Source organism: Monopterus albus, unplaced genomic scaffold, assembly GCF_001952655.1.
Source record: "Monopterus albus unplaced genomic scaffold, M_albus_1.0 scaffold292.1, whole genome shotgun sequence".
Lineage (NCBI taxonomy): Eukaryota > Metazoa > Chordata > Actinopteri > Synbranchiformes > Synbranchidae > Monopterus > Monopterus albus.
The window spans coordinates 795,803-820,005 of NW_018128172.1; the positions used below are offsets into that span (position 1 = coordinate 795,803).

General features: G+C 48.2%; 1 protein-coding gene across 1 annotated transcript in view; it reads left to right on the forward strand.

The window, feature by feature from the left end:
- The first annotated feature begins 557 nt into the window (after nt 1-557).
- The window catches only part of LOC109973464 (myosin-9), a 32,664-nt gene continuing 9,018 nt past the window's right edge, over nt 558-24,203 (forward strand). The window contains exons 1-22 of the mRNA XM_020623083.1: nt 558-757; nt 11,969-12,300; nt 13,763-13,919; nt 14,815-14,842; nt 14,954-15,047; nt 16,334-16,354; nt 18,011-18,103; nt 18,205-18,268; nt 18,407-18,505; nt 18,646-18,789; nt 19,142-19,237; nt 19,334-19,605; nt 19,878-20,051; nt 20,189-20,362; nt 20,485-20,599; nt 21,863-22,050; nt 22,770-22,891; nt 22,984-23,053; nt 23,143-23,303; nt 23,581-23,689; nt 23,791-23,922; nt 24,046-24,198. Of these exons, the coding sequence (XP_020478739.1) occupies nt 11,974-12,300; nt 13,763-13,919; nt 14,815-14,842; nt 14,954-15,047; nt 16,334-16,354; nt 18,011-18,103; nt 18,205-18,268; nt 18,407-18,505; nt 18,646-18,789; nt 19,142-19,237; nt 19,334-19,605; nt 19,878-20,051; nt 20,189-20,362; nt 20,485-20,599; nt 21,863-22,050; nt 22,770-22,891; nt 22,984-23,053; nt 23,143-23,303; nt 23,581-23,689; nt 23,791-23,922; nt 24,046-24,198 (2,793 nt within the window). The 5' untranslated portion in view covers nt 558-757; nt 11,969-11,973. The remainder of the gene's footprint in view (nt 758-11,968; nt 12,301-13,762; nt 13,920-14,814; nt 14,843-14,953; nt 15,048-16,333; nt 16,355-18,010; nt 18,104-18,204; nt 18,269-18,406; nt 18,506-18,645; nt 18,790-19,141; nt 19,238-19,333; nt 19,606-19,877; nt 20,052-20,188; nt 20,363-20,484; nt 20,600-21,862; nt 22,051-22,769; nt 22,892-22,983; nt 23,054-23,142; nt 23,304-23,580; nt 23,690-23,790; nt 23,923-24,045; nt 24,199-24,203) is intronic.

The window sequence follows — 24,203 nt, forward strand, 5'->3', positions numbered from 1 at the left end:
TCTTGGTGAACGAGGAGACATCTTGTTTTGAGCAGTTAAACTCTGAATATGAACAATATGTAGACATTCAAATCAAAGTTAATGTCCTTTGAGAATCTAAACAAGTTAAATGGAGTGTTTGTGGAAAAGCACAGGAGACTGTTAATGTCTTCCTACAGGACTCGGGGGTGGGGGGGTGACGACACTGAAGTAGTTAATCTGAGTACTGTTCCACCACTGGACTAGACCCAGTTGACACATGGGGGAGAGCCGTGATGATGCAGCCCATCCTCAGAGGGACTGGTACTTATATGGTCATAAAAATCCTTAGTATGCACATACCTCTCTCATTAAACAGCTTTATCTGTGACCCCCCTCCACCCCCTCCTCTCCGCTCCGTGCCCCGCCCAGCGCCTTTCGCCCCTCCTGTCCTCCGAGTATGCAGGAGAACATGATTGGCCCGGAGTGTGTGGATCATCACAGCGCCGCAGCCATTGGTCGGACGGGCGGATACATGCACGTTGGGCCCGCCTCCTCCTGGACCGCACCCCGTGCTGAAATCGCGCGAGCCAGTGGGAGAGGGAGGGCAAAAGGAAGAGAGTTAGAAAAAAAAAAATAGAAAGAGTGAGTGAAGCAGAGAAAGAGAGGGAGGAAGTGAGAGCAGTGGTTTAGCCTGTAGTCTCAGCTGTCGACGGGGAAGAAGTTTGATTTAACGGTGACTGCGCCACTCGGTGATTGTTAGCCACCCTCTGAAAGGCGTCCCGCACCCTACAAGCAGGTAATACCCTCGGTTCGAACACGTTAGGCTGACGTGTATCTACCTTTTTCATTCAGACTGCCCGGACTCCTGCAAGTGCTGAGAACCAGGAAGCGCAGGGCTTGTTCCCGGCTGCGAGTCACCAGCAGTGCTGGGTGGAGTGGGGCTGCCTGCGCAGATTTAACCAGGGGTTTCTTCGACTTTTCACCGCTAGAATACACGTAAAACTGGCTTAAACTTTAACACACGGGGCTGTGGGTGATGGGTTAGACGTGGGCGGTCAAAAACAGCCCCAGCCTTGTGTAGAGAAGATGAAGCTAACGACAGAGGCAGGAAGTGATTCGCCGGAGCGCCCGAGGGAGAGCTGGGGCTCCGTCGGCTTAGAAACAACACCGGGACCTGTGTGATTAGTTTGTGGACAAACTTTTAGGTTTACAGACGCTGTGTGTGCCCGGTAACGTCGGGCTGGCGCCATGACGTCGGTAGTTTTGATGGTGGACCGGAGGGAAAAAGGCGCCGAGCGTTTCCGCCGTGACCAGCTCCACCAGGCTGCTGCTGGTGGCAAACTGGTTTAGTTCACTGTGGGTTAAACTGTGTGTTCTAGTCACCTCTGTTTACCCAGTAAATGGGTCTCAAACATTGTGCATTGTTTTATTTACACAGTATTTGAGTCAACCATGGAGTCTGCTGTGCCTTCTCTCTCCAGTCCTCAAGGCTGTAACCTCTCAGGTTAATGCTGACAGGTGCTACCATTATTTTGTCCATTTATTGCAGTGAATAAACACCAGAACCAGCTCTTAGTGTAACACAGTCTAGTTGAACAGCAACACAACCTGCAGCCCCCACCGTGACCACACAGGTGAACACAAACTGAACGTCATAGGAGGAGGGTTGACTGCCTCAGTTTGACACAGGTGTTCCTAATAAACTGGGTGTAAGGGAGAGTGTATGTGTTTCTTTTCCCCAAATGTTTTAAATGTGGTACTTGAACACCTGGTAAGAATGAGGGCGACTCCAGTCATTGTGGTAAAAGTGCACGTCTGCCAATCTCAGAAACCTTCTGTAAGATGATCCATGTAGAGGATCTGGCCTTGTGTCTGAAAGAGGAGAAATGATTTTAGGAATAAAGGCACTGGCTGTTGCATCAATTAGCCAGGTCTTAGCCACAGCGGGTTGTGAAGTGCACATGAAAATGACCAGGTTTGTCTGCTAATTACAGTGTGTTGAATGTGAGCGCAGCAACGAGAGTCTTTCATGGCTCGGGAGATTTTATGGGCTATATCAAACCATGTTACGTCTGTTTTATTTATGGCTCAAATCACAGATTTGCCTCAGGATGTTTTATGAGCTGTAATACAAGTTACCTCCTAGTCTGAAAGTCTTGGCCCTCATTAGTCCCATGTTGTTTTATAAGCTGAAGTTTCCATGCAAAGTGTCAAAGTGTGTCAGTGAAGGCAGAGAATGGTCTCCGAAGTCTGTGTCCGGTACGTGAATAATCACAGGAACCTAACGTTTCCCAGCCTCTTATGAATGCGACGGCACCATACTCAGGCTAATCTCAGATGGGTTTTACAATTTCAGATGTTCATCAGGTCTGTACGGTGTCACGTTCCCATGAGGCCAAGCTGTCCCGTCATTGTGTGTGTGTACATGAACACTGTGCTATGTCAGATGCACGTTTGTGTGCTTGCACACACTCATGAGTTCACTCCATCCTAGTGCTTGCCGCTGTGGCACTTCTCCACCCAGACGTGCTGCTGGCTGTGCAAAGTGTTTGGGTCTCAGAGGGCGTGACAGCAGAACCACACACCTCTGTTCAGTGATATTTTCTGCCAAGGTGCTGTTGCGCCATAGTGTGAGTTGATCTCATGAATAACGTTTGACGCTCAGCCATAGCGGTGACTGTGCATACTCTTCACAGTAGGTGGTGCATAGTCACACGCGGTTTTGTGCATCCTTTCTATCAGCAGTCTGTCACGGTTGTTTCTCTGGATGAGACGCCTACACTTTGTGCTGCTTGAGGTTTATTGGCTAATACCTGGCCTTTGTCATGTAGTGTGTCACATCCTGTTGTTGTACTTGAGTCGTGGTTGGATCGGGTCCTGGCTATGCGTTGTGCAACAGCTTCTGTTCCCAGGTCTTACTTCTTGCCAGTGTCAGTGCTGCTGTGGAGCCCCCTGCAGAGGTCATTGAATTCCATGGTTTATGTGTCAGCAGTGTCCGCGCTCGGGGCCCCCAGGAGAGTTTGTGCTGTAGGCCAGACAAATGAAATGCAGGCACGTTAGTGTGGGCAGGGAGCTGGTGTGCGAGGCTGAGTGAACATGCCTGTGGAAGGACAGCGGTCCTGTCTGGACCAGATTACATGTAGGCCTCCGGCTTCTGTTGCAGTATGGCACGCCCACAGCCGCCTTCCGTTGTGACGTCTCAAGACTCCTTGAAAAAAATGTGGAGGGTTTCTAATCTTTTATTTGTGGCGTGGGGCCCTATTTGTGCATTCGTAGGCTGAATTATCCCTCTAACTCAGGTGATGGGGCTGAGAAGAGAAACATGGAAACACAGGCTGCATTTGAGCTGGAGCTGCAACTAGTGGATTAATCATTTGTTTTGTTAAGCGAAAATGCCAAGCATTCTCTGGTTCCAGCTTTTCACATGGATATTTGCTGGTTTATGATAATAAAGTTGAGTGATGGGTTGTAGGACAGACAGACGGGCCATTTGTTATTTGCTTCTTGAATAATGTAGTTAATTCCTGCAGTATTTTCTTGCTGCTGGGTGGTACAGTCTTATTTTGGGATTCATGTTCTTTTCTCCATAATATGTTATCGTGGTCATGAGTTAAACAGGTGAGTGAAAGACGTGGCTGGTTCACATTTTATACATCCCATCAGAATCAGTGGATCAAAAAGGTTCATTATCTTCTTCTAACCACAGCCAAACCTTCCTTGAGTAAAGACGTTAACGTGGCTCGGCCTGACTAGTTCATTATACTACACCACTCATACATTTGATTCTAGTGTTTGTGGGCGATGAAGTCGAGCATCGGTTCCTCCACAGTCAGCTGAGACTCATGATGTTTCCGTTGGAGCGGAGGCTGTTGGGGTTCTCCGCTAACCTTGGCTGAGCTGACCGAGCCTGTTCTCGCCACTGGGTGAAACTCACTTGTGTCTCCAGGAAAAGACAAAGTGTGTGGACAGTATCAAACGCAGCCCGCTGACGTGCTCTGTACTGTGCTACACATCACTGAGGTGGCCTTTAGTTCTGCTCTTTCACACAGCTGCTTTGTCTCGACTATCTCCTCTGTTGTTCTCCTGCTTGGCGTGAGCAGCATAATGACGCTGCCTCAGTCAGAGCTGTTCAGCCAACTGCATCTGCAGCAGCGTCATTTGTGGGCTTCCTGTTTCCTTCCACTGTTGGTTGTTTCTTTCATTTCCTCCTTGTCTCGGTCTCCTCACCTGACCTTTCTCTGTGACCTCTGGTCTTTGTTCTCCTTCCTTTCCCCCTCACTGCCTAATTTCTTGTTTTCTGCCCCCACCCCTTCCCAGCACCTGTAAGGTTTCACCGCAGCTGAACAATACCAGGAAGTGGCTGCGCTCTGACATACAGACTAGATTTGTTCAGATCTCTCATCTCGTAGGACTGTCCTTGTTCATTCCTCTAGTGATGGCTGTTTTAGTGCTGCTTCATCTTGTGGCAGGAGTCCTGAGGTAACGGTCAGCGATCATGGTCCAGTGCAGGTTAATGCCACAGCTGCTTATTGACCTAAGAGTTGGTGAAAGTCAGCACATGGCTGTTTATTTCAACTTCCTTGTAGAAGTGTTTTTGTGAAGTTCTTCTAGTCAGCAGATGTTTTTCTTAGCAGGTCATTTGACCTGTTTGTATAAATACAGGTTACGCAATGAAAAGTGAGGTCATGTTTTTACAGAGACTGAGACACACCACATGACGGCATTAAAACAAAGCGATCCGGTCTGTGGTGGCTGTCAACGTGGTAAAGCACAGTTGTTTTAATGTGCTTTGCAGAGCATAGACTGACTTGGGGGGGAGGTGTGAGCTACACACCTGTCCTGTGACTGTGTAGACAGGTGGTTGGAGATTGTGCAACTCATTTTCACAATATGAACTTTGAAACTGGCTGAACAATGAGTCTGACTGCTATTGGCTATTGCATTCCTGTGTCAGTCCACATTATGCTGCATGCCAGATGTCCAGGTTGTCAGTCTGTCGTGTACCTGTGAGGACGTTGTTTGAAAAGATAGCGTTGCATTGACTTAAGGTAGCGTCACGGGTAGAGATAAGAAGTGACACGGCTGAGAAAGTGCATGAGAATGTACAAAGGTGAAGGAGAGCTAGTAGCAGGTTGTGTCAGAAACAAGCAGCTAGCTGTGCCATGGAGCGTTCCTCTGGAGACGAACAGATGTCTAAACTCCCCTCTGCGTTATTTGACCGCCTGCTTAACTGTATCTAATGGTCAATACTGTGGCAGGGCTTTAGGAAAATGGCTGGTGCTGTGCTGTCTCTGGTGTAATCAGATAGCTGTCTGACAGATAGACCTGGAATTTGTTCTATGACCCTGAAATGATGCACTTATCAGACCCACTCCCAGTTCCTAGTTATCTGTCCGCCCTGTATTTAACACCAGTGCCCAGTGGCTTGACCTCCTGACTGCACGAGTGGCGATGAATCAGTAAAACAGACTTTGTACAGATTGTTTAAACAGTAATTCCAAGGAAGTCGTACTCGCACAGTGAACAATAGTTGGCAAGTGGACAAAGAAATGCAGGATAAATGGCTAAATGCAATGGATGAACAGTGAAATCAGGTGATTCCATCCACCTAGAAATTAAAATCTTGACATATCACACAACCCGGTGCACCTGGCTGAAGTGGGAACGTCGGTGTAATAATAAAAGCAAACTGTAAAAGTGCAGTGGAAGCAGACCTGGTGAATGAATCGTGTGACTTAAATGTCAGAGAAGGGATGAGGAGGCTGTGACCTTCCTCACATTAACACATGAAACTAGACCTGGTGAATGAATCGTGTGACTTAAATGTTGGTGAAGGGATGAGGAGGCTGTGACCTTCCTCACATTAACACATGAAACTAACAAACATCACTTTCCCAGCAGGTCTCTGCTTTGTTCCTTACAGTTTGAGGTTTGACTCCTTTAACGACGTCATCTTGTTGGATCCTCTTCTTCACCGGGTCGATGGCACCAGCTGGAAAATGAGCTGAAGTAGCTGTTTTATCTCAACACACCAACTCTGTAAATGTGGTCGCAGTAGTTGGCTCAAAGTAACGGGTCAGTGGTTTTTACCACTCAGTGGTACAAATGCGAACTTAACGAACCTTGTAATTTAAAAGACTTATGTCAACTTTTATATAAATTTGATAGTGTAAAATAACAAGCTTATAGTGGGTCCAGATGATCAGTTGGAACATGAAGTACCTTGACCTGACTGAGCTGTAGAGGAGCTCCTGGGGGTGAATCCAAGGTTGGGAGCCACTGATGGAGGGCTCCAGTCTAGATGGTGGATGGCATCAGCCGGGCTACTGTTCAGAGTGAAACTGGATCCTAGCTGTGGCAGGAATGTGAAGGGTAATGTGGAAAGTGATGCAGATGTGTCGAGCAGTGTGGGTATTTTCCAGCAAGGCAGGAAAACGCCACCGTCCCTCCATGTTCAAGGCCTCATGCACAGCAAGTTCCACAAAAGGCAAAATAGTTTTCTCAGTTTGTCATTTCCTCTTTCCTCTCCTCTTCTCCTCGCCCCACCCTTCCTGCTTTTAGAGGAGGAGGGCGAAGAGGAGAAAGGGAGCGAGTCCTTAATGAACTCTGACTGCCTGGCACCCCTGCTAGTTGATCAGATGGTGAGTGGTGAAGACATTGGACAGGCTGAGGTTTGTTGGCAAAGTAAATCTAACCAGACTCCAGAGCAGAAGCTCCACAGCACGAGGAGCACGGCTGAGCTCAGACTGAGCTAGCAGGAACGCTGGCACAGTGTTATTGACTGTGCTGCAGTTCTATTATTGTCAGTTACTGGTTCTGGCTTTCCTGTAGTCTTTGACTGTACATGGTCATGTTGCTGTGGTAGAGGCTGTCACATCTCCTGGGTTTTATAGGAACTCGGGGAGAGGCAGTGAGGTGGAAAGGAATGAGAGGGCGTCCGCTGATGGATGGATGAGCTCCGGTTTATAAAGACTGAGGCTGTGCTGCTTTTTAAAGGTCAAGGCCTGTGATTTTGAAATACAGACTCCATGACGGTGAACACATAGAGCTGGTTTAGCTTATTAGTCTGGGTGGTAGACCTCTGTAGACCCCCCCCCCACACACACACATGCACACACAGGCCTCTCCTGCTGCAAAGAACATGTTGGGGCAGTTTGTTGAAAATGGACGGGCCTCACATTTCTCCTGAGGAAGAAACATCACCCAGCGGCGGTGTAGCTCGCTGGTGTGCACAGAGTCACAGACCTGTCCCTTCAAACAGGACTGAGAGGGCTGTGGTTCCCGTTTCCTTTTCTCTGCTCCACATCTTCCTCAGTGTCATGGCTGCTGCAAAACTTCCTCTGTTGGTTTGCACCCACACTCTGGTCTCTGTGATGAGGCCAGTTTCTAAAACCGGCCTCTGTTCCCTTCTGGTGTTTGTGTTCTGGTTCCTCTTCCTCTTTTCCCAGTGTGTTGCTGCTTTGACATAGTACTGCTCACTTTTTGTTTTGTTTTGTTTTGGAGTTTAGCCTTTAATGGTGTTTGTCAGGTAGCTGGGGGGTGCTGGTTTCAGGAGGGCTGCCTACTGCCAGATACTCAGTTAATGAGTAATACTTGTTATGAATATCTAGAGCAGCTAATCTCCTCAAACAGAACGGTGGGTGAAAGCGTTCACAGCTGAGCCGTGTTGCAAAGTGGCAGCAGGGTAAGTTTGATCTTTACAGGCACAAACCTGAGCCTGGTCCTGAACTGATCAAAGTCATGTCCAGTTAATTCAGCTTCCACAAGGTTGAGGTCTGAAAGTGTCTGCTGGGAGTTCATCCTTCTGCTGCTTTTACTTTCAATGTAGAACAGCACTCGTCAAACTAGAATAGCTGCTGGAGTCATTTTTAGTCACAGTGCCCGTCTCTGGAGATGACGTTCGAAGTGTGTCACTGAGTTATGTGTGTCGAGCCTGTGAGTCGGACTGTGGCATAAAACAGTGCTGATGATTAACATTCACACCATAAAATTAATGGGCAGTGACTTTGATAACATTTAGGTTTTATCTAGTTTTTAAATAATTTGCACAGCAGCAGGGAGCGAAGAGAACAAATGCGACAGAAGTCAGGAAGCCACAGGACCTGATTCTACAAAACAAATGAGGACCAACGTTTACAGATCACAATCAAACCATAACTTTATAAACTTGGTTTACTTTGCAATTCCAGATCTGTCCTTCACAACAACTAAGGGAATACAGTACCTATTTTCTGCCTTGTAAGATTAAATAAGGTGATTTTGTTTTTGTTGCTGTGCACAAACCCTGTCCAGAGACCAGCAGCACCAGTGAATGTGGTGTGCAGCTTAGAGCTCCACTGTTGTGCCACAGCTATTGAACCTCCCACCCCAGTGAGCCACACCGCTGCACTTGGTTTCTTCCTCAGGAGACATGGGAGGAGACGGGCCTCATACTTGTCCTGAGGAAGAAACGTGTTGCTTTGAAAATCACTGGCCTCGTTCTTATTGTAGCTGTGTAAATGCACTTAACTGTCTGTTGTAGGGGAATGTGATGTGTTCAGCTGTGTTTGTGCTGCATGTGTGAGGTGGCGCTGATCATCTCTGAGTGAAGAGACCCTATAGACACACATGACGTGACCAAGAGGAGGAGGGAGAAATGGGGAGGAACTTAGCTCTGAGGAAGATGTAAGGAGGGAGGCACAGAGGATGGGCTGGGTGGAATGCTTTTGGTCGACGCCTGTCCCTGATAAAGGGTATGGGAGGAATGTGACCCTGAAAGGACTGGATAAACAAAAGGAAAGGGGGTGGGTGGGGGTGTGTGGCAGGACTAATGTTCCAGAATGGGGTCGCAACACCAGAGATGACTTAGGAGGCAGGCTGAGCAGTGATGGACAGCAGCTGTGGCGCAGCCTGATGGAGGGGGGCTGGGGTCATGAGGACACTGTCCCTCTCTGGTTCTCACAGATCAGGGTTAATGTGTGAGTTCTGTCTCTGTCCAAAGACTGAGGTCTGTCACGTCTCTGTCAGTTTCTGAAAACCTCAGAGGGTGGAGCTTGTTGGGGGTATCGGCGGTTGATTTTTACACTTGGTAGAAATGCAAATGTTGTCACACGAGTCTTTTCCTGCACTGTTGTGTACAAGCAATTTACAGGTCTGAGCATGAGAATCTGGCTCCAAGACCTCGTCTCTCAGGGACACACAACTCCTATTATTTCAGACATGAGTGTATGAACAGGAGCTGACCTGCTGTGATTTATTTATCCCCCCCCGCTGTTTACATATGAGCAATGCAGTATATGCGAACATGTGTGTGTGTGTGTGTGTGTCAGATGTTGTTGTTCCCTGTGAGACGAGGCGGCGTTGAGAGCAGCTAAAGACCCTGGAGCTGCAGGGGACCATGTGTTGTGCTCCCGCTGTGTTGGAGTGGTTTCTGACGTGCACCAGAGTGGGTCTTCACTCACTGTAGTTGTGTAGCTTGGCTCACCTGCGCTCTCGAACCGGTTGTACTTGTTCGGTTTCCTTTTGTATGGGTCAAAGTGCAGCACTCCCTAACAACATGTTGTTTATGAGCATTTACAGGTGCATTCAAACAAGAACTGAGCTTGTCTATGTGCCTGGCAGGAAATGGCTGCAGGCGGTGTCTAATGCAAAACATTTGTGTTCACTGGTCTAGTTTGACAACTTCTCTACCACATCAACCCGTTCATGGCTCCCTGCAGCCCAACAGTCAGTGACCAACACAGTGCAGCTGCATGAACTAAGTAAAGAGCTCAACACACGGGCTGAAGAATGTGAACCATCATGTACCTTGTCAGCACATGGTAGTCGGTTTATTAGGAACACCTGTGTCAAACCAAGTTGGTCTAATCCAAGACTTCTGGAGTAAACCCTGCTCCGTGAAGGTGGCGATGTTCAGACAGTTTCACCTGTGTGGTGACTGTGGAGGCTGTAGTTTGTGCTGCTGTTCACCTGGACTGGGTCACACAGAGTTGTTCCTGGTATTTGGCCTCAGTGGTATAATGATATAAATGATGGCTAAACGGCAGCAACAGCTCTCGGTATGATGCAGCATAAACTCTATCCTCCACAGTGAAAGATTCTGAATATTATCACCTTCATGGAGGAAGAGTTACTGCAGCACTGTGTGCCTAATAACCTGCCACCTGGTGTACAGGTGTGATTGTTGCCTGACTGTTTGGGCTTCCAGCTGTGACCCTCTAAGACTACAGAAGCCTTCTAGCTCCAGTTTCTGTTGCTGCCTCCAGAAAGTCACAGCTGTGGCTGTAGTTTCTGATGAACCAGGGATATAGGAAGTGCAGTGGAGCAAACTGGTCATTGATTGATTGATCGATAGTATTAAAGGTGGGGTCGGTGATTCTTTACAGAAGCATTGTTGTTACATATCTTGAAATTCTCTTTTCATCCAATGGCAATGAATATGTTAAATACGCTGACACCATAAAGAAAAATATCCGTCACCTGTGGCAGCAGCAGAGCCGAAAAGCACCTAATCTTACTCGGCCTGCACAAAACCATTGTGCGCCCTACCTGCCTGTCAAACTAATTTCACTTGCCCTTGCACTCGGTGCCATAGCTAGTCTCTCACATGGCGTTGCAGACATGTTGCCACTGTTTTGATAGCTAAAGCTAGCGAGCTATGGCAGAGAAGGTTCCCACAGCAGCTTTGAGCGCAGAGACCATTGTTACAGGCCAGGCCTTCCCCTTTAAGGCACATGGCCTTATGGGTAATGTTGCTTTTTATTTCTGATCGACAGGTAACTGTAATCTCTAAGTAGTAGTCAGGCAGTGCACGTTGTGCTTTGTAGAGACGTCACAATGGAAGAGGGCGATTTCTTCAGTTGTCTACTTTAAAAATCGAGCTTTCTCTTGCTGATTGTCCAGACCTGCCTCTAAAAACAAGCATACACCTCATTAGCTTGCAGTTAGCCTGCTCTTAACAGAAGAGTAGAATAAAAAGAGAGGGAATGCTACAAAGAGGCTAACTTTATAAAGTGGTAATGCAGTGAATCAGGTCACCACTAGTTTAAAGGCTCTTCTACACAGAGGTTCTATTAAACAGACTCTTCTTTTTGCAGCTTTGCCTCTTACCCTCAGCTAAATTAACCTGGTGTAATGTTGCCCCGTCTTCTTACACAGATGGCTGCATGACATCTATGAATATAGCATGCACGTTGGTGCTTTCAAACCAGTAGTGGTGAATGATCAAAGCAGGGATGTGCTTTTGCTCGACCTCCACAGTTGGGACTTCATTCAGACTCAGAGCTGTTGGCTCACAGTGTTCAACTTTTTAGTGATTATTGTCCTGAATTCTGTTTCTTGCAGTGTTAAAATGTACGTCTCAGTTCTTCTGCTGAGTACAGAACTCGTCTGTTACTTGGTCGTTCTTTCCAGTTACAGTTGAGCAGAAAAAAACGCACACGCACAAGCTTGTGTCGTGATGTAGTTACTGGGTTTAGATCCTGGGATTACTTGGCTGATAAGGGCCATAAATCATGCAGAGGTATGTGCTATCTCTCCAAGATCACCAGTCAGCCCCCGCCCAGACTGGCACCCTGATAGACCTGCTCCCTCGCAGGCTCCCCCACAGCAAACCCAGCTGGAGGCTCCTCTGCTGGGCCGTGAACTCTGATGCTGCTCAGATGTTTGTCCTCTCTGGCCCGGGTGGTCCAGCAACTGCAAATCTGAAGTGTTCGCTGCATTTTGTAACATGGGGTTTTGTTTTATGTTGACCCGTCTTAACTTTTCCTGTCGTCCGTCCCCTCAGCGGTGACCTTTGCATTCCTCAGAGTCCATGTGAAGATGGAAGGATAGCAGAGGTCTGGTCCTGTAGACCATAACCACGCTGGCCCTGCTGTTTTTCTGCCAGATGTTACAGAAAGCTTGCAGCTCTACACAAATATATTTTCATTTTACTAACATTTAAATCTGAATGAATCGGCTCATTTTTCATGGCTTGATGTCTGGTTTCTGACCACACACACACGGTTTTCCTCCCTCTCTGTTACAGCTACCATGTCAGACGCAGACAAGTTCCTGTACGTGGACCGTAATCTGGTCAACAACCCACTGGCACAGGCGGACTGGGCCTCCAAGAAGCTGGTATGGGTGCCATCAGAGCGCCTGGGCTTCGAGGCCGGCTCGGTGAAGGAGGAGCATGGCGATGAGTGTGTGGTGGAGCTGGCGGACTCTGGTAAAAAGATCAGGGTGAACAAGGACGACATCCAGAAGATGAACCCGCCCAAGTTCAGCAAGGTGGAGGACATGGCCGAGCTCACCTGCCTGAACGAGGCCTCCGTGCTGCACAACCTGAAGGAGAGATACTACTCTGGACTCATATATGTGAGTGTTGTCATTAAATTTTTTGTTTGTCAGGGAATGTGCACTTGCATCAGTGAACATAAATGTGTTCCATTTAGCTAAGAAGGTTAATTTCAGTCTTTAGTTTCTGGGCAGTTTGATGTTGGACATTAATAAAGACAATAAACATCAGTCTGTATTATAAAGTGAGCAAACTTGACTTCAAGGCAGAGACAGAAATGGAACAACACGATATGTTCACACATGCACATCCTCCGAAGAAGCAGGCAGCACCAGACGGCGCGTACATCGCGTACACAGCAGCCTCGGTGGAGACGTCCCGAGCTGCTGACCGAGCAGAACTGTAGAGATGAGGTGTGTGCTGCTTTACCCGCAGTTGGCTTTCAGCTCTAAACTAGAATATAACCAATACAGTTTGTTTACACATCAGTCGCCAGCCACCCTGACCTGCAGGTCTGTGGACTGTGGGAGGAAGCCAGACGAAATCCATGAAGGCAAAGGGAGAGAATTAAAGAAAACATCCAACAGAGCATAGCGGCTTCCCAGAGGCGACGGCAGCAGACTCTGGAGTAAACTATTGAAGTACTGGCTCAGACTTGGTATCGATAGAGACCCAATACTAACGTGTTTGCTGGATTTTAATATTGCAGCGATGCATGAGGCTAGTTTTAGCTTCTCTCCTAGTTATGGTTCCAGTGTGAGCTTTTCCCAAGATGTTTCTTTGGGCTCTCTATTGAAATTGGAAACATTAGGTCTATGCTATGTGTTCCAGAAGAAGCCAATAAAAACATCTTCATGGCCAGTCTCCAAACCAGCTGATCTGCTAATTAATGATTCGTTCTGTGCAAAGAAAGCATGCTCATACTTGGCAGCGGTGCCTTTTCTCTCTCCCTTCCTCGTCTTTCTCTGTTTGGAGTTATTGTGTAAACAGGAAGCTGCAGGGAACAATCCACTATGGGAGATGTGATGGCCTGGGGGAAGCGTAGAGGGACGTCAGTCCAGCTTTTGCACAAATGGACATGGAATGTAAACTGTTACAGCCATTACTGCCCCCATAATAATGTGATTTATCCCCTGTGTTCTGTGCCGGGAGTAATTTAGATGTTCTGACTCTGTGGGTTGACCTGGTCCTATCAACACAGCCTGCTGTCCCCTCCCTGGCTCCCCCAGAGATCCAGGCTGCAGCTGGTTGCAGAGATTGACCATCTCTTGTGGCAGAGCGGGCGCACACCAGGGGCGCAGGGCTGCTCATAGGGCGGCACAGGAATGAAGCACACGGGGAAGACGTGTTAAATGATGGTAGAAAAGCTGATTCTACTGCTCAGATCTGAGATAAGAGTTGGCTAGCCTGTCAAGTAGCTGCACCTTTACAGTGTCGGAGTCACTCATGAGTTGAATCTTGTAGCAGGGTGGGGCTGAGATTCCATAAACCAAATCGGGGTTCATGAGAAATGTTTTTAAAATGCATCTCTCTGTTCTGCAGACGTACTCCGGTCTCTTCTGTGTCGTCATAAACCCCTACAAGAACCTGCCCATCTACTCGGAGGAGATCGTTGAAATGTACAAGGGCAAGAAGAGGCACGAGATGCCGCCTCATATCTATGCCATCACTGACACATCGTACAGAAGCATGATGCAGGGTAAGTCGCTGTGGGACGGCCACCTGAGCATCCTGAGCTGCAGACTATTGCACATGCACACAGGCAGTGGTGCTTTCTCTTACAAAAACTGAGCACTGCACGAGTGGTTTTTATATCAAGTTTGGGCCATAAACTAAAAGACACAGGGGACAGGCGTAGAGTATTGGAGTATTACTTGTCCCAGTGGCCTTAGAAAACACAGAAGCTCTCGATCTAACCAAGAAAACGTATATTTGAGAAAGGAAGCTCGTTTATCACTGGTTTAAATCTGCAACAGCCTTTTTTTGGTTTTGTTCTTGAGACTGATGGAACTCAAGTCTAATTATAAGGTTGTACTTGGCAGTGATTGTGTTCCCCCTTTCAGACGTGCACTGCAGCCCAAACTCAGCTAGACATTACCAGGAGAAGCTGTACCTGGACACACAAGTGCCCGAGTCAGTTGGGCTGGACATTCCTGCCAACTCCCTAGTAGTCTGTAACGTCTGAATAGAGCAACTCATTGTCTGGAGAGTTCGCCCTGAGCTAGAGGGCGTTGATGATATTTTTTTCATGCGATACAAAGAGTGTGAACATCAGGAGATGTAACGGTGCTTCCTGCAGGCCTGCTGTTTGTTTCTTTCCCTCCTGTACATTCTGTCAGCTTTAGTCCTGTGTGGTGCACACCACCCAAACTGTCCCGCCGCTGCTCCTCCTGACCACATTACACGAGGCAGTGGGTAATTAGTCGTCTAGTTGAAAACCTGACGGCACCTTGTCCAGTCACAGGAAGCCGGATATTGACTTCCTGTCTGTTCTTCCTGTTGTACACAACAAATTGTGTTCGGTGCGGTGATGACGTTTGGTACTGTTACTATGTGGAAGCTGCATCGTCAACATTTGCACGTTTATTTTACAGATCGTGAAGACCAGTCCATCCTCTGCACGTGAGTCCGGACGCACACCGACATCACGCTGCTTCGAGTGCTTGTCAGTTTTATCACTGTTTTAGTCCTTCTCTCCATCCTTTGACTGTTTCCTCTGCTTGTCTCCTTTAGAGGAGAGTCTGGTGCTGGAAAGACGGAGAACACCAAGAAGGTCATCCAGTACTTGGCTCACGTGGCCTCTTCTCACAAGACCAAGAAAGATCAGGTCAGTCAACACAGCCTTCCTCCCACCCTTCTCCATCCTCCACTCAATCGATTCATCTCTCCCTTCACTCCCTTCACTCCCTGCTCTTACTCATCATTTTAGTTCTTTTCAAATGAGATAATCCCCCGTTTCTCACAATAGGAATAGTTTCCAGTTGCACAGCTTTTTGTGTTTGTGCCCCTGATTGTGTACATGATTGTTAATCCATCATCACACTGTTGTATTCAACCAACTTACCGTGTACAACAGAACTGAGTACAGCCTTGTGCAGGGTCACTGAAATGTTAAGTAATTCAGTATCATGTTATCTAACAATATTACTTCGAAGTTGAAGTGTAGGTAGCTGATCTTATGGTAATTATAAACAAACAGGTGAGAGAGACCACGGTGAAAATACAGGACCTGAGGTTTGGCAGTGACTCCACCTGCCATGAGTCTCAGTCTGAGTCTCATGAAGGAGGTTCTAAAGAACCTGTGACCACTGCAGCTTTCCCTCTGGCCTGGGCTGTGTCTGATGTGACTCCACATGGTTGAAACCATGCAACTAAAGATCTCATGGTTTCAACCATGTGGAGTCAACACGAGCGTTGGCAGCTGCAGCAGTGGTGAGGGAGGGACAGGAGGAGCTGGCTGCGCTGCCCCCACCAGGAGGAGCAGGGTCCGTCATAACGCTGCTCGGTTCACTGGTTACACAACTTTACCCTGGAAAAACTGGTTTCTGAAGCCAGTTTGAAGAAACCACTGCTGATAGCACTGCCAAAGTAAATGAGGGAGTTTGGTGTCGATCACGGTGACTGCAGAGAGCCAGCTGTGGACCATGGAGGTGGGAGTGTACTGGTGTGCAGGTACTGAGAGATGACATTTTACAGTTTGGCTCTAAAACCTTTCATTTGACTTGAATTAGTGGAACAATTGTTTTCACATGAGACGGCTTCATACTTTGGGGCTTTGGCTGAAAACAAACTTGCATCACATGAAGAGATATTGCGTAACGTTTCAGTGACACTGAGGAGGGTTGCACTCAGTTCTGTTGTGTAGTGTATTTCTGTGGTGCTGCTGCCATCAGTCGGCAGTAAGACGACAACCTAACCCCCTGGAGCCACGCAGTGGTGCAGGTTTGAAGGCTCCTGGCAGTGGGACTAGAGGCTTGACTCTGCCAGTAGGAATAAAACCGCCGTGTAGCGGCCGTGCGTTACGTCAGGGTCTGTAGAAACCCTGCACTGCTCTGAGCTGACCTTTGATGAAAGCCATGTGTTTGAGGTTGTCTTTCTCTCTCCCATCAACAGAACAGCTCGGTCCTGTCACATGTGAGTTAACTCTCCCTCACTCTTCCTCCCCACCTGCTTCTGTCATCACCTCTCCCCCACCCCCCCACTGGAGCACACTGTTGTGGAAGTCCCTTTATGTCGAGGGCAGAGGTGCCGTGTCTTGCCAGCCAATAGGAAGTCGGGAGGAAGTTTGTCTGCAGATCAGTGGCAGCCGTTTTGTTTTTGTGAAAAACTCAGCCAGACAATGGTCAGACAAGGGGGGGGGCTCTCTGCTGGGAAAAGTACCACAGCAGGTTTTGGTTTAAGAAATGGTTTTATATGTCTGGTTCAGTTTTTCACAATCTGTTCTGTGTGCGTCCAAAGTTTAACTGTGCTTTTTCTTATTGCTTTAAAAACTTGCTTTGGCATCATGTTCAGTACACACCCCAACACACACACACCGGTATACAGAGTATGTTTGTCTAACACACCTGTGAGCAGCTGTTGGGAGGTTTGTTCTTACCAAGAGGCTCAGCCGGTCTGTGCAGCTTAAAATGAGTTTCCTTCAGTCTGCGATCTCGCTCTGAAACGGTTCCCAGACATCTTTTTAGACCTTCTCACACAGCAGAAAGCCACTTTGACTTTTTATGCTGGTATTAATCTCATCATGTAATCCCAGCTTCACCAGTCGGTGCACTGGCATTTGTGGATTTTAAATGACATCATTCTATGTTTTTGCTGGATGGTGATCATTGGCCACATAGGTGGAAATCCCACTTGTGTACAAAAGTTATTTGAAATTTATAGTCGGTATAGTTAAAGTAGAATTTAAAGGCTGACGCTGGCGATTTTGTTATCCCCCCCCCATCCCCGTCCAGAGACCAGCAGCACCAGTGAACGTGGTGTCCTCACCATAATGTGTGTGAGTCCAGACCCTGGTCCAGCTCATCGTTCTGTGCCGTAGACCTCCACTGTTGTCCACCAGTTATTTAAACCCCCCAGTGAGCCACACCGCTGCGCTGGGGGGGCAGGTTTCCTCCTCAGGAAACACAGGAGGCGTCTGTTTCCAATGAACAGCTCCAACACATTGTTCTGTGCAGTGTGAGGAGCTGGTGGAGCAGCGTAAACGGAGCAAAGATCAGTGGCCGTCTTCCTTCAGAGACCACATTCATTGTTGCTTCTAGTCTCTGGATGCAATGTGGGGTTAATAACAAACGCACCAAATCCCTGCTCATTGTTTAAATGTTCTCCTGTAGCTGAAGGACAAAGTGTTTTGTGCTTGGGTCAATCTGCTCTGGGTGAAAGGTGGTGGGTTCCTGATGACGGTCATGGGGTCTTTGTATCTGCAGATTTGGGCACTAACCCAGCATTATATGTGGGGGTGAAAGGCTTGGGTGTGATGTGTGTTGCTGGGCTGTGTGTGTGGTGTTGCTCCTTTTATCGCTGTTGTTTTATGCATCACGTTCTCCTCAGAAGTAAGTACATCATGGATAAATTAACACTATCATTAGTAGAAGAAGAAGCAAGCTAATCTGTTTCTGACATTAACAACCTTATAAATGAAATGGTAAATCATAAGGACGTTCCCATGATGCACCACAGTCAGTTATCTGTTCTAGCTGTGAGATCAGAACCACGGCTGAGACTTCTCCTGATTTAACTGTAAACATCAGTGTACTTTAAATCGGGCTCTGCTCGTTTCTTCGTGTCCTGCAGGGGGAGCTGGAGAAGCAGCTGCTGCAGGCTAACCCCATCCTCGAAGCCTTTGGAAATGCCAAGACTGTCAAAAATGACAACTCCTCCAGATTCGTAAGACTCAGTGCTGTGCCTGCTGCTTCACACCTGTGATAACCTGCCTGCTTCCACGTGGACCCCTCTGCCTTTGTTACATGTTTTCTTTCCTCCTTTAGGGAAAATTCATCAGGATCAACTTTGACGTCAACGGTTACATCGTTGGTGCCAATATTGAAACCTGTATCCCTGATTCTCTCTGGATATTGCTTCCCTTTTGAACTGAGGCGCCTGTGGTGCTTGTTTGGCTTTGTTTTAGTGCTGGTATTTGTCTCACTATGGTTCACACAGAAAACTTGGCCTTAACAGACCCACCTCCAGACTTGCTGGAGAAATCGCGTGCCATCCGCCAGGCCAAAGAGGAGAGGACCTTCCATCTCTTCTACTACTTGCTCACAGGGGCTGGAGACAAACTGCGCCGTAAGCAGCACATTCCACATCAGTCAAGGATTTGCAGGGTAGAGGTGGTTGCAGTTTGAGGACCTGCAGAGACCTTCACCTTCTGGATTTCTAACCTCCTTTTAGCCACTGATCTTTTTCCATTTATTATTTTCTCTTAGGTGACCTCCTCCTTGAAAATTACAACAACTACCGTTTCCTTTCCAACGGGAACGTTACGATTCCAGGGCAGCAGGACAAGGATCTATTTACAGAGACCATGGAGGCCATGAGGATCATGGGTATTCCGGAGGAGGAGCAGCTGGGTAAGGCAGACATTTACTGCCCTTCTTAAAAGAACAGGCCAGAGGATTTTGTACATTGGTAATTTCCACAAATCCCATCCAGAAACTAAAAGCAACAATAACTTTGTGAGTCCAGACCCTGGTTTAGCTCATTGGTCTGCCCTGTAGACCTCCACTGTTTAAACTCACCCCAGTGTGCCACACCGCTGCACTGGGTGACTGGTTTCTTCCTCAGGGAACATGAGACACCGTCTGCTTCTAACATCCACCTCCATGGGCTGAGAACACCTTATCCTTTTAAATGGGTCTTGGCGTATGTTTACCTGCATATTGTCAAAGTAACTCCAAACCATACTGCTGTCTTGCTGTGCAGGCATGCTGAAGGTGGTGTCCTCTGTGCTGCAGCTCGGCAACATGAGCTTTAAGAAGGAGCGCCACACAGACCAGGCCTCCATGCCTGACAACACAAGTGAGTCGCACCTTAACCCTCTGCACCGTCACAGGTAGTGTGTGTGATGCTGCAGCTGTAACTTCACTCTCTTCCCTGTCAACTCCTCTGTAACAGCTGCCCAGAAGGTGTGCCACCTCATGGGCATGAATGTCACAGACTTCACCAGGGCCATCTTGTCACCCAGGATCAAGGTGGGCAGAGACTACGTCCAGAAGGCCCAGACACAGGAGCAGGCTGAGTTTGCTGTGGAGGCCCTGGCCAAGGCCACGTATGAGAGGATGTTCCGCTGGCTCGTCATGAGGATCAACAAAGCCCTGGACAAGACCAAGAGACAGGGGGCCTCCTTCATTGGCATCCTGGATATCGCTGGCTTTGAGATCTTTGAGGTAAATGAGAGGCGGACTGCGGATCACCTGCCTGTGAGACATTGTAGCACACAGCACAGTGAATGTGTTGGTCAGAAATGATACCAAATCTCAAAAGGATGTTTTCTTTTAATTTCAAATAATCACAGTCTGGCGAAAAGTCCTTGTTTTGTAAACCAAAGGTCACAGTGACTGCAGAAGGGAGAAGTCCCCGACATAGTCTAGAGGGTTAATGATCCAGAGGTACATTAGGGTGGAGCCCTGATGGTGGTGTTTCGTTATTGTCCCTGCAGCTGAACTCGTTCGAGCAGCTGTGCATCAACTACACCAATGAGAAGCTGCAGCAGCTCTTCAACCACACCATGTTCATCCTGGAGCAGGAGGAGTACCAGAGGGAGGGCATCGAGTGGAGCTTCATCGACTTTGGCCTCGACCTGCAGCCCTGCATCGACCTTATTGAGAAACCTGTGCGTTGGCCAGTTTCACTCACCTTTTCCGTTTCTAATTGGATGTTGTTGCCTTTGTAGTTGAATGTCTTTGTTCTTCCTCTGTTTCCTACTTCCTGTTTCATGCATTGAGTTCTGCGCTCGTCCTCTGTTTCCAGGCCAATCCCCCTGGTATCCTGGCTCTGCTGGATGAGGAGTGCTGGTTTCCCAAGGCCACAGATAAGAGCTTTGTGGAGAAGGTGCTGCAGGAGCAGGGCACACACCCCAAGTTTTTCAAGCCCAAGAAACTGAAGGACGAGGCAGACTTCTGCGTCATTCACTATGCTGGAAAGGTAAGCATGCATGATTTAGGTCTGAATGATTAGCATTTACCTTTTAAAGGACAGGTGAGCATCAGCCCAGTGCCGTGTGGTCTCAGATGTCCTGACAGCTCCTGCCTCGTGTTTCTCCTCAGGTGGACTACAAAGCTGGCGAGTGGCTGATGAAGAACATGGACCCGCTGAATGACAACGTGGCCACGCTGCTCAACCAGTCCACTGACAAGTTTGTCTCTGAGCTGTGGAAGGATGGTGAGCTCACATAGCTGTCACAGTGAACTAGGAGTCACTGCTGCTCCAGAGCTGGATATGGGGATCTATTTCATGTTGGCTTCCTGTTCTTGTTTTACATTTCTCTGTGTGGACCTATGTTTGTACCCTTTTTAAATCCAGTTTGTTGTTTGCATCTGTTTGGCCCCATTTTGTCTGTTTTCTTCCACTGGGTCTGAGGTACAGAATTGTCACCCTATTTTCATCAGTGTTTTCCTATTCTACACTCAGACTCAGGTGAAGAGGTTTCTTTTATTCAGCCTCTTCCCCCCCCTCCTGCTGTCTAAACACTTATTTCCACCATGAATCCTGTCGTCCATGGTGCCTCATCCTTTTCTGAGTTATCTTTCAGAAGATGTCACTGAATTCTATCAGTTGGTTCTGTTTCTTTAAAGCTGGCTATTTTATGTGTTGCTGTGCACAAACCCCGCCCAGAGACCAGCAGCACCAGTGAATGTGTCCAGACCCTGGTCCAGCTCGTTGCTCTGGGCCGTAGACCTCCACTGTTGTCCACCAGCTAATAACCCCCCACCCAGTGAGCCACACTGCTGCACTGGGGGGCAGGTTTCCTCCTCAGGAAACATGGGGCTCTTCCAATGAGTCCACCACGTTCACTGTTGTGGTCTCTGGATGGGATTTGTGCAAAATAAAAACGCACAAGACGGCCGGCTGTCTTCTGTTCGTCTTTCCTCTTGTTGCTCTGCCATTGAACTCTCCTTCTCTCCCTCTGTGCAATAGTGTTTTTTGGGGACTCCTGGTGTTGGTCATGGTACTGCAGCGATGGGTATATACTGCATGGGTTTGGATTCTCTTGTCACCACAAAGATACATGTCCACTGCAACCATTTGTCACCTTCCTGACACACACACATTTAAATGAAGCACCATACATAGTTTTCACTGAGAGGACTTCGAGGTCCCACTGCACTGAGTGTGTGTGTGTTTCGTTGTGGTGTTTGATCTTCCCACACTTCACCGACGTGTGTGTGTGTGTGTGTTTTGGTATCCTGATGTTTCCCTCCACATCCACTCTGTGTTTGTGGTGTCACTGCTCTGTCTCAACTCCCTCCCGGTGCCTGTTTACCAGGAGGCAGCTGAGAGACAGTGGTCATATTCATTCTTTCCTGTGACATGCATTTGGTTTGAGTTTGCTTGGTTAAATATTCAAAGTCATTAAATGAAAACCCACTGGCTTACTGCATAATGCCTTCCCTCTCTTTCTTTTTGTTTTGTTCCCTCCTTCAGTGGACCACATTGTAGGTCTGGATAAGGTGTCCGGCATGTCTGAGATGCCCGGTGCCTTTAAGACCCGTAAGGGCATGTTCCGCACAGTGGGCCAGCTGTACAAGGAGCAGCTGTCCAAGCTCATGGCCACTCTGAGGAACACAAACCCCAACTTTGTCCGCTGCATCATCCCCAACCATGAGAAAAAGGTACCAGAGGGAGAGATTTAACCGGGTCTAAGAACATTTTAAGGAAATTGGGAACCTCTGTGTCAAACGAACATTTCACTTAAGCCATGTTCACATCTCAGATCAGATGTTTCTGTCAGCTCTGATCTGTGTGCATCGCTGCTTCCCGTCCGTCTGTGTCAGTGCTGTGAACACCGCTGAGCTCTTAAACTGCCACACATGCACAGATGGAACTGAAATGTGAGCCACGTGCACACAAGAATAACACCCAGGTGGTGTGTGTGACAGTCAAATGGCCCAGTTTCCTCCCAAACCACTGGGTTACGATATGTTCCTCCCAGTTTGGCCTGATCAGAAGCTTCTCCATAAACGTCCTGGTCTCTCCACTGACCCCGTCGCTGTCGTCGCTCTCCTCCATGTTTATTGTGAGGGGCCGACGCCGAATGATGACGACAGGCCGTATGACCAGAGGAGGAGATGTTAAAACAACCACATGGATTCTGATCTGACTGTTCTGACGGCGCTGCACAGTCAGAGGTCGGAGAGGAGTCGGGTTTAGGAGCACATACACAGGTGGCCCGGATCTGGTCTGAGGACACCTGGTCTGTCCACCGCAGTGTGGACAGACCAGGTGTCTGGGAAACTTGAGCTGTGAACACTGCCTCAGTCACTTCACAAATAGAGCTGCTGTTCTCTCTGTTTTAATACACTGCTCATCAGCAAATGTTTTCCTTCCCCAGGCTGGTAAACTGGACCCCCACCTGGTTCTGGACCAGCTGAGGTGCAATGGTGTGCTGGAGGGGATCCGTATCTGCAGACAGGGCTTCCCCAATCGCATCGTCTTCCAGGAGTTCAGACAGAGGTAAAAGAGTAACCCTGTTCTCCGTGTGCCTTCTGGTTGGCAGGCGGGTGTGTGTTTTAAAAGTCATAGCTGATCATTTGCTCCTCTGCCAGGTATGAAATCCTCACTCCCAATGCCATCCCCAAGGGCTTCATGGATGGAAAACAGGCCTGTGTGCTCATGGTAATCAGTCTACAACATTCAAGCTAAGCTGTGCATCCTCTAGTTTCTAGTTGCCGTGTGAACGTTCAGCACGTTTCCTGTCTTGTCAGATCAAAAGCCTGGAGCTGGATTCCAACCTGTACCGCATCGGCCAGAGTAAAGTTTTCTTCAGAGCCGGAGTCCTCGCTCACCTGGAGGAGGAGAGAGACATGAAGATCACAGACATCATCATCAGTTTCCAGGCCTGGTGCCGAGGCTATGTGGCCCGCAAGTAAGAAGACAACGAGCACCATTTGAATGACAGCTTTTAAGAGCAATTGACACACTTTGACTCAAACTTGAACACGACTTTACTTCAATCTTAGCCTCCATATTGGCCAGGGTCCTGTTAAAACGTGACTTGTTGACCTTTTCAGGCACAGCTGAGCTATGTTTCACAGTAATCAAAGGAAAATACTTGACTATTTTGCACTGAACAGCATTATGAAGTGCAGCTGCCTGCAGTGGAACAGACTTGGGTCTAATAATAGTCTAACATTGGTTTATAGGGCATTTGCTAAGAGACAGCAGCAGCTGACTGCGATGAAGGTGATCCAGAGGAACTGTGCCGCTTACCTTAAACTCAGGAACTGGCAGTGGTGGAGGCTCTTCACCAAGGTGAACCTCACTGTCCTTCAGCATCGCAGCTGGCGTCTGAGCTACTGTGCTGTTCACGATGTTGCTTTTTCCCCTTGATAACTCCCACTGTTTGGCCACAGGTGAAGCCTCTGCTGCAAGTCAGCAGGCAGGAGGAGGAGATGCAGGCCAAGGATGAAGAGCTGAACAAGGTGAAGGAGAAGCACCTGTATGCTGAGCAGCAGCTCCAGGAGTTGGAGGACAAACAGCAGCAGGTAAAACACACGGCCTCTGTGTTGGGTTCACTTTCTGTCCTGCATCATCACATTGATAAATGTATAATGACCATTGTCCTTCAGTATCATTGACTGATGGATTCTTTGTGTGAATACTTGCAGCTGAATGCTGAGAAGATGGCCCTGCAGGAACAGCTCCAGGCAGAAACGGAGCTCTGCGCTGAGGCTGAGGAGATGAGAGCCCGTCTGGCTGCCAGGAAGCAGGAGCTGGAGGAGATCCTGCACGACCTGGAGGCCCGGGTGGAGGAGGAGGAAGAGCG